Genomic DNA, 9,139 nt, shown 5'->3' on the forward strand with positions numbered 1-9,139 from the left:
TCTCTCCAGCCCAGCCCCCTCCCTTCATTTTTAAAGCCTGGACGGCAGGGCTGCCACCAGGTCTAGTCAAAACAAGAAGGAGGGAAGGCAAAGGAGGGATGGTAGGCAGTATGGCATTCTGCAGAGTGATCCTGGCTAGCCCCTTGGAGCCAGGCAATGCCTGAAGGAGTGTGCTGAAGGGGAGGAACCAAGTGTGTGCTCTGTGCTGTATTCTGCTGGGTTGGTGGCCCCACCACTGGGATCTGACTGGGACAGAGATGCTCCTGCATGGGATTCAACAAGGGCTCTGGGGACAAGGGGCTCAGACTTCCCTTTATGTTCAATGCCATCTTCCACCCCGCCCCCACCCGTAAGTCCTACCTGAATGGGAGAGCTCAGCCTCAGGGTTTGTCATGGTCCAGGGCTTGAACCACTCTCTCTGGGTTTTGCTGAATGGCAGCAACCCAGGCTTGTGGCACTGGCTGTGTACACTGGAACTCATGCTCCGTAATGGGGCCTGCTCAAGCAGCTGCAGGCGGTATTTCACGTCTGTTGGGGCGATTTCCTCCTCTTCCAGATCCTCAGGGACAGCTCTGTGCTGCTGCTGCTGCTGCTGCTGCTGCTGCTGCTGCTGCTGCTGCTGGGAGGTTCAGTTGGTCAGAGGGGTCATTACTGGGTTAAGTAGGGGAAGTGTGTGTGTGTGTATATGATGGGGAGGGAAGTCTCCTAAACACTTGCCAGTGTCCCCTAGAAAGTCACTTGTCTGAGCTACAATGTCCTTACTTGCAAAGTCAGTAAAATATGCCCGCATGCTGGGTTCCCGAGGAGATCAGAGCTAAGGGTTTGGCATTATGCTTGGCCTGAGTAAGTGGCTAATAGTCTCTTTCTCTTAAAATATTTATGATCTTGCCAGCCAGTGCTGCATTGGTGGCATGCGGTAAGGCTTGGTTGGAGCCCTTAGCTTTACCTGATCACTGGAGGCACTGTCCTCAAGCCCAGTGGGAACAGCCAGGGACTCTCGCTGGATGGAATTGGACAAAGAGTCATCAAGCAAGAAGGATCTTCTGGGTCCAGGAGAGAGAATCTCTAGAGTAGGGAAAAGAACTGAGGACCATCTCAGCCCTCCTACCTGTGGGCCGCTTTTAGCTCTCCATCACCCTCCCAGGGGAGAGGAAGCAAGGAAGGGAGGGACAATGTCCAGATGGATCCAGTTTTAATTTTTTTGAGATTAGATCAGTCTGAGACCTGGAGTGGAAGGGTTAGAGTGGAATGGGGCTGGCTCTCTGCATTTAGGGGCACATGGCAAAGACAACCTTCCTTCCCTCCTCCCTTCCTTCTTTCCTTCCCTCTTTCCTCCGTCCTTCCTTCCTCCCTCTATCCCCATCTGTCTTCTACTCTTTCTCCTCCCTCCCTCCCTCCTTTTTTTCCTTTTCTTTTGAGAGAGCCTTATTATGTAGCTAAGGTTAGCCAAGAACTCTGTACATAGCCAAAGGCAGCCTTGAGTTTCTGATCTTCCTGCCTCTACCTCCCAAGTGATGGGATTACAGTACAGGCCTGGTTTCTTCAGCAAATGTAACCCAGCACGTCCTGCATGCTAGGAAATTGCTCTAAAAGCTGAGCTACATCCCAAGCTGCAAAAACAGTTAGACATTCCAGGATTGGTTTGGTCCTTTCTTTTGGCCTTGAATGTTGTGGCTGTGGCGAATGGGTAGCTTACGGCAGAGATGGCTGACACTGGGCTCCTGGAGAGTCAAGCAAGACAACCTTTCAGTGACATTGGAGTAGGCACGGTGTTGTCCATGTCTCCTAAGGGGGAGAGAAAGGAGAACATTGGGGCTTTTGTTCCTTGCTGTCATCAAAGTTACAAGTATACATCCCAGAACCTTGAAGAGGCCACTCTGCTTCCATAGTGACAGGAAGGAAGGAAGGATGGGCTGTGAGCTGATTTTTTTGTGGTCAGATATCAGACCCAAGTGGAAGGCTAGGTGTTTGAGGCTCAAGAGAGACCAGTAAAGAAAGGACAGATAGCCTTTAGCTGTTAAAGAAATGGGCATTTTAAAAAAATATTTATTTTTATTTATATGAATACACTGTAGCATCTTCAGAGACACACCAGAAGAGGGCATCAGGTCCCATTACAGATGGTTGTGAGCCACCATGTGGTTGCTGGGAATTGAACTCAGGACCTCTGGAAGAGCGGTCAGTGCTCTTAACCACTGAACCATCTCTCCAGCCCAGAAAGGGGCATTTTTGATTGGTATGTGTCAAGTAGAGTGGGCAGACAGGATGAGAGTGAGTGAATCCTCAGTCAGAAACAGATGTCTTAGGCTGTTAGCTGCTAGTATGTGGGCAACTGCAATGGTAGCAGGGACCTAGTAAGTTGAGGTCCATGGGGACAGGACAAAAGCTGGTGTCCTCTGCCAGCATTAGAGGCAGGGAAGAATTTTGGGGGTAAAGAAGGGTTGATGAGGTGGGATATCAGGTTGGGAGATGGCCAGAGGACAGCCACCCACAGTTACAGAGCATACAGAGATGGCTGAGGGGAGGGCTGTGACCCACTGTGCCTGCTCACTTTGTCCTCTGTTCCCCAGCTCCTGAGTGATACAGAAATTAGCTCTGAGGTTAGTGTCTTAGGCTGCCATGGAACTTCTCTATGTTATACTGGCTTCAGGAGAGGAATAGGAGACAGCTCTGTCCCCAGCAACAGCCTGGTATGACCAGCATCTAGGGGAATGGGTGACTGTGGAAATAATCAGGCCTTGAGATTGCTGAGCCTTATCTCTGTTACTTGTCTCAGGTCTAACTGTGAGTTTCCACTTTGTGCGCGTGTGACTGACTATACAGTGAGTCACAGTTCACTATACATTTATGCACAGAACCATAGGGGTGTGTGTGTGTGTGTGTGTGTGTGTGTGTGTGTGTGTGTGCGTGCACATGCATGCATGTTCAGTAAAGTATGCATGCATGTGTGTGTGAGTGTGTGTGAGACTGTCCTGTGTGTGTGTGTGTCTGTTTATCCTGTCTGTCTGTCTGTCTGTCTGGGAGGGTGTACAGCATATCCAAGCTCTGACCCCTCATATGTCTTTCCTGTCCTTCCAGTCCGCCCAGCCCTGCACACCCACCACGTTTCCTGAGACAGAGGGTTGAGCTGCATTCTGCCAGTGACGTTGGTTTGCCGGTACCTGGCTCCTTTTCACAACCTGCAATCACAAAATAGGACCTTGAGTCTGGAAAATGACTCACTGGGTTGCACTTCATCCAGCCTTCCTTCCCAGTCTGTTGTCCTTTACTCGATCAAAGTGTCCCACCCTGGTGCGTGGAATGACAGTGTTGATTCACTAGTCCTAGATACAGAGTAAGAGAGGGACTACAGCCATGAGTCCCCGCACGGATTCCAGAGCTGTATCTGTTAAGTGCTACTCCCCCACAGTTGAACACTTCCCACTCTCTCACCCCTCTTGGGACAAATGTATATTCCATTCTGGAGCAACACTAGCCATTTTCAATTGTCTCTCCCTGTGGCTTCACCATTTGTTTGAATTACCCATCCCAGGGCTTATAAAAACAGAGTAACTCGTTTTCAAGTAGAAATTTCCAGCTGAGCTAACACTTTTGTGAGCCAGGAAGGATGTCAGCAAGCTCGGAGAGCCTCCACCGGAGCATGGTCTGGGTAACCTCCCACAGGCTCAGAGGTTAGTCAGTAGTTTTAAAATTTAAATTTTACCATTCTTGTGCATGTGTGTATGATGTGGAACATGCATGCCACAGCCTATGTGTGGAGGCCAGGGGACGGCTCTGTTGAGTTGGTTTTCTCCTTCTACCATTATGTGGACTCCAGGGATCGAACTCTGATAGTCAGCCCTTTAAGGAATATGCTTTATGTGCTGGGGTATATTTGCTGCCCCTAAGTGAATCAGTGCTTTTAAAACAAACTTTTATGGTGTGTGTATATGTGTGTGTGTGTGTGTGTGGTCAGAGGACAACTTATGGGAGTCATTTCTATCCTTCTGCCACGTGGGTCCCAGGCATGGAACTCAGATTTGTCAAGCTTGGCCACAGGTGCCTTTCTTTATGTGGCTTTGAACTTGCTATGTAGCCAAGAACAGTCTTGAACCCCTGACCCTCTCGCCTCCACCACCAATGTGCTAAGATTACAGGCAGGAGCCGCCATGCCTGGCCAGAACTTAACTTCCAAGTCCCAGTTTAGAGCCTCCTTGTGAAAGTGTGGCAAAGTCACCACTCAAGCAGCCACCTGGGTTACTAGGTGATGCCCAGCTTGTCACAGCTAGAGAGTGGCCCTGTCACCCAGTTCTACTTTAGACATTTGCAGTGCTCCCAGCACAGGATCTGCTTCCTGATTGAGTCTTTCCTGAGCTTCACAGGACTCTGAAGACGAAGTTTATCCTGTTTGGGGATTGTGGGGTCCTTGGGTTCATAACCAGCTGGGTGGGAGGTGACCTGGGTGCATACAGATCTTTGCTCTCCAGCTCCTTAGAAGAGATCTCATTAGCTAGGCTAACTGATGGTCCTGTGTGTGCGGGGTCACATAACTGCCACATTAGCACAGGGAACTGTCCAATCAGATATTTATGGAGTAGCTTTGCCAGGCCCAGAGGCAGGGAGTCTGTGGCTTTTGTGAGAACAGGGAGGGGAGAGGCAGGAGTGCAGACACCAGAGAGAAGGCTGAGGTCAGAAATGATCTGCTGGAAGCAGATTCTGGGAGAAGTCCTTATGTAAGGTCCAGCATCCTCAGCCTTTGCTTAAGAGTCTTCACAGCCTGTGGGACTCTCTACCTGCCCCTGCCCCTCCCTGGACTACACACACCCTGAGCGAGCATGGCCTTTACTTCCAATCCTCCCGCTCTTAGCCTTCAGCACCCTGCTCAAATATCATTTCCTTCCTGGACATTCTCTCTGTCCCTTGCTGCTGACACAGTGGCATCAGGAGCTCACTCCGTGATGCGTTATATTCCCAAGTCTACTAGAGGTCTCTGTAGTACAGCGAACTTCATGTTTTCCTTCGCCTGTGGACTTAGAGTTTATTAAAGATAGAGGCCACAATCTCCAGCAACCAGCCCAAAGCCGGGCCCATACAAGACATTTAATATTTGTTGAATTCACCCGGAGGCCAGCATAAGATTTCTCTGTAGGTAAGAACTGGGCAAGCAAGAGTGAGCTTGCACCTGGGTGTGGTGGCCTATGCTTGTAATCTCTGCAATTTGGGAGGCTGAGTCAGGAGGATTATTGGGAGTTTGGGGCCAGCTGGGGCTAACATAGTGAACTTGAGGCCAACCTTCAATACAAAGCAAGATGAATTAACTAACCAAGTGTGGACTTGAAGACTCAATGACTAGTTCGTGAATGATGTGTAGGTGTGGGCTGAACACCTTTGAAGGCATCAAATCTTCCTGGATTTGAAAATCTTCATTATTCCTTTTCTGAAAAATCCCCTTCTGCCTAGGGAACTTAAGACTCCAAATTGTCTCTATCCACATGCCTAGGGAGTCTTGGATCGATAGAGCAAGTTAGATGGTCTGGGACTGGGGCCCTAGGATAGCAGCCCAGGCTTGTGAGAGTAATATGCTTATGTAGGCAGGGTGTGCCTTCTGAGACTTCCAGTCTGGCCACTGTTTTGCCTGGAGGGGACTCAGAAGGAGGAGATGCTGGAGACCTGTCAGTAGCAGCTCAGGTTCTCTCTGCCCTATAGAGCTCTATGAAATAGCAGCTATGGCTGCCGTTCCTAGATCCTCACATTCTGCAGATGCTGATGGTAAGTGGACATTGCCCATCACCATGCTGCTAATCGGCATGAACATCTCTGAATGACAGACCATGGAGACATTCCCTCAGCTCACACAGGTCTCTTCATCTCTGGACTCAGAATCCCTGACCCAGTGGGTGAGGGAAAAAGGGTTCCCTAGGAGCTTTGCACCACGCAGGCACTGGGAAAGGACAGAGGGCTCCAGGAATCCTTGGAGCTAATAGGCCTGGCTTCTCTTCCAATTTTCCTCTCCTGGGAAGGGTAGGCATAGGGCTTATGAAATGTATTCTTTAGCGATTTTGTAGTTTAGCCTAAGGACTCATCTTGGGGGAAATGGACCAAGAACAGGAAAGAGAGAGAGAGAGAGAGAGAGAGAGAGAGAGAGAGAGAGAGAGAGAGAGAGAGAGAGAGAGAGAGAGAGAGAGCGCGCTCTGCACTGCAGGACATCAGAAGCCAGTCCTGGCTCAGGCAGGTCCCTTCCAAGAGCTGATGCAGACTGCTCTATGTTGCCATCTGCTGGACACTTGCAGCAATAGCATCGCATCCTTGGCACTTCCTGCCCTCTGGATACTTCCATCTCATCCCTTCTACCCTCTTTAGGCCAAGGCCCCTCCCTCCTGCTCATCACACACCTGCTTTCCATCTTCTCCACGGTGGCGCTGTCAAGAAGCCTTAGTCCTGGCCCAGGACAGAGGACTCTGAATTATTCACTCCTGTGGTCTGATGAGAAAGATGCTTTGCCTTTGGGGTCAGAGATCTTAACGTGCCACCTATTTCTCTATGCCCTTGAAAGCATTCTGGGACCTGGAACTCAGCTGTGACTGAAGGTTCCTGAAGTCATGTGTGAACTGGGGTATTTCTGAGAATGAGTCCTCAGCATTAATGACGATGCCGAGACAACAGGTGTTCACAGGACCATCCCAAACAACTGGGATGCAGGGCTCCTGGCACAGCATAGAAGGCAAAGGTGGCCAGCAGAGGCTGCTGTAGCACTAGCTATGGGCCTTACCACTTCTCATTCCAGGGCCGGCCGTAAGGATCCAGAAACAGGGCTGTACTGGTTAGAGTTGATTATCTACAAGTCTGGGTTTTCCTTAGTGCTGATGTCCCCGGGTCTATCTGGGGCTGAGAGGCTGAGTGCTTTCACTGGGTTGGCCTGGGGACACAGCTCAAAGCTCCAGACCTGGCTTCTCACTGCTTCCCTGTCCATCCTAGATTGGGCCGTGCCTTTCCTAAATCCTGATGGCTTATTGCTGTTGCTATTCCTCTGGGCAGACACTAGGTTGTGTGGGCGCCTAGATGGACCAGAGCCTCTCCATGTGTATCAGCAGGAATTAGTAGGAGGGCAAGGATGCTCTGGGATGTCCTGAGCCAAAGGGGATCCAGAGAAGGAGCTGACCCATTGGAGGTAGGGGTTCAGAGCCACTTGGAGGAGAAGGGCGCTGGCAAACCCTTCCAGCCTAGCTCTCCTTCTGACAAGACCCTTTTTCTTCTTTCCCTCATGGGGGACTTTCCCAATTTCGGTCCCCGTGTGCAGAGTTGAAAGCCCTTGTGTGGTGTGGGGGAAGAGCTTGGTGGCTGTGTTGGAGTGTGGTTTCCAGCCCCTTGGCTGTGATGGCTGGCCTGCCTTCATACTGTTTGCACAGAGTCCATTTCTGGGAGCCATTGTCTATCCCGACTCACCTGTATGGACAAAGCGGTGTTGGTTTTTGCAGAGCTTGAGCATATCATAGTAAAAAGAAAGGTGTTCTAAACAGGCTGAAGGGAGAGCCGCTCTGCTCAAGCAGAGAATTCTGGGGCAGCAATGGGTATCCTGGGTAGCCTAGGGATCACCATGGCAACATGAAAGGCAATCCAAAGGGAGGCAGTGATAGAACAGGCCCTCCTCCAGGCTGAGGCTGAATCCCTGGCGTGATTAGAAGAAGGATTTAGGGTTAGAAAATGATCTGTAGACCCACAGCTGCCTCTAATTTAGAGGACACGTGGCCTGTCTGCTGTCCCTTGTTGGTGGAAATCCCTTACTTCTTGTTCCTCACCCGTGAGGCACCCAACTTGGGCAGAGGACCTGTTGGTGTGTGGAGAAGTGGGGAGAAAAACGGGGAGTCAGCCCCAGAAAATTGTCTTGCACGTTGAGAGAGATGCAATGAATGGGATTTTAGGCTGCTCCAGCCTGCTTCCCTCACCTGCGGGACTCAGAGCCATCACAGTTAACCTAGTCTAACTGGGGATCAATGGCTAGCCTATCATTTCCCCTCTAGTGTTCCCTTACCAAAAGCAGCCTACTTGGAAAAGAAAATAAATGAAAAGCACTTTTCTTGCTCTCTGGTGCCGCTGAGCCTGTGACCCTCCTCCCTCCCCACCCCTCCCTGGCTGCCCCTCCCCACTCCTCACTCATTACCTCTGCTCAATTAGCTACAGCTGGGTTAACCCCTTCAGCCTCCGTTTGGAGTAGGGTGATTGCTTGTTGCCTTCTCCACAGGCCCTGTTCTCAGCACGGTTGGTTCTCAGGAGCACAGAATGGGCCAAGTCCAGTGCCTGCCAACCTCCTCCGTACCCTCCCTCTGGCTGCCAAATCTGACTTTGATTAGCGTGTGGAGGGGAAGAAAGCAGGAAAATAGAATATTAAAATCTTAATTCAATTTAAAACACTGTCATTCACAGGCATGCCAAACAGTGAGATGACTAATTATTATGCAAATGAGGGAGATAGAAAAGTGATTAATAATTGCACAAATTAAAAATTATTGTAAACATCCTGTGACGAGCGATAAGTCCGATGGAGAGGCAAGGGCGGTGGGCCGGGGAGGCCACGGAGGAGCCAGCTCCTGCATCCGTTTTTCCTCATTAGGGGGATTTAATTAGCACCCAATGATGGGGCTTGTGCTGCCAGGGTTGGGGAGTATGTGGCCAGCACCCCCAGCTGCCTGCTGGTTCCTCATTTCCTCTCCAGCTCCCTCTCACTACCCTGGGGTCTTCACTAGAGTGAGCAGGAAGAGGAAGAAAGGCTGGCCACCATGAAGGGCAGGCGCTGTGCAAGCAAGCCTGCTGCTTTCCGGTGTGTCAGGCTGGAGGACAGTCTTGGTGTCACCTCAGAGAACTTGTCCACCTCCTTTGAGACAGCATCTCTCACTGGCCTGGAACCCACCAATTAAACTAGACAGACTGGGCAGCCAGGCCCAAGGACCCTCCTTTCTTTGTCTCTTACACTGGCTTAGGGACAGGTGGTTTTTACTGGATTCCGGGGATTGAACTCAGGTCCTTGTGCTTATAAGGCAAATTCCTTACAGACCGAGCCATTGCTTCACTTCAGCTGACATATTCTCTTTCTTTCTTTCTTTCTTTCTTTCTTTCTTTCTTTCTTTCTTTCTTTCTTTCTTTCTTTCTTTCTTTCTTCCTTCCT

The 9,139-nt window shown here is 50.3% G+C and overlaps 1 protein-coding gene across 2 annotated transcripts in view; it reads right to left on the minus strand.

Moving 5' to 3' along the window:
* LOC110301864 overlaps window positions 1-8,188 on the minus strand; it is a 15,989-nt gene extending 7,801 nt beyond the window's left edge. Inside the window, exons 1-7 of one of the 2 annotated variants that reach the window (XM_021172553.2) lie at window positions 8,138-8,188; window positions 7,423-7,645; window positions 6,372-6,459; window positions 3,102-3,179; window positions 1,697-1,785; window positions 947-1,065; window positions 361-619 (exon numbers count right to left, since the gene is read on the minus strand). In XM_021172553.2, coding sequence (XP_021028212.1) covers window positions 361-619; window positions 947-1,065; window positions 1,697-1,785; window positions 3,102-3,133 — 499 coding nt within the window. In that variant the 5' untranslated portion in view covers window positions 3,134-3,179; window positions 6,372-6,459; window positions 7,423-7,645; window positions 8,138-8,188. The remainder of the gene's footprint in view (window positions 1-360; window positions 620-946; window positions 1,066-1,696; window positions 1,786-3,101; window positions 3,180-6,371; window positions 6,460-7,422; window positions 7,646-8,137) is intronic. The other variant, XM_021172552.2, reaches the window with a different exon arrangement.
* Between the last annotated feature and the right edge of the window lie 951 nt (window positions 8,189-9,139).

Source organism: Mus caroli, chromosome 9 (assembly GCF_900094665.2).
Source record: "Mus caroli chromosome 9, CAROLI_EIJ_v1.1, whole genome shotgun sequence".
Classification (NCBI taxonomy): domain Eukaryota; kingdom Metazoa; phylum Chordata; class Mammalia; order Rodentia; family Muridae; genus Mus; species Mus caroli.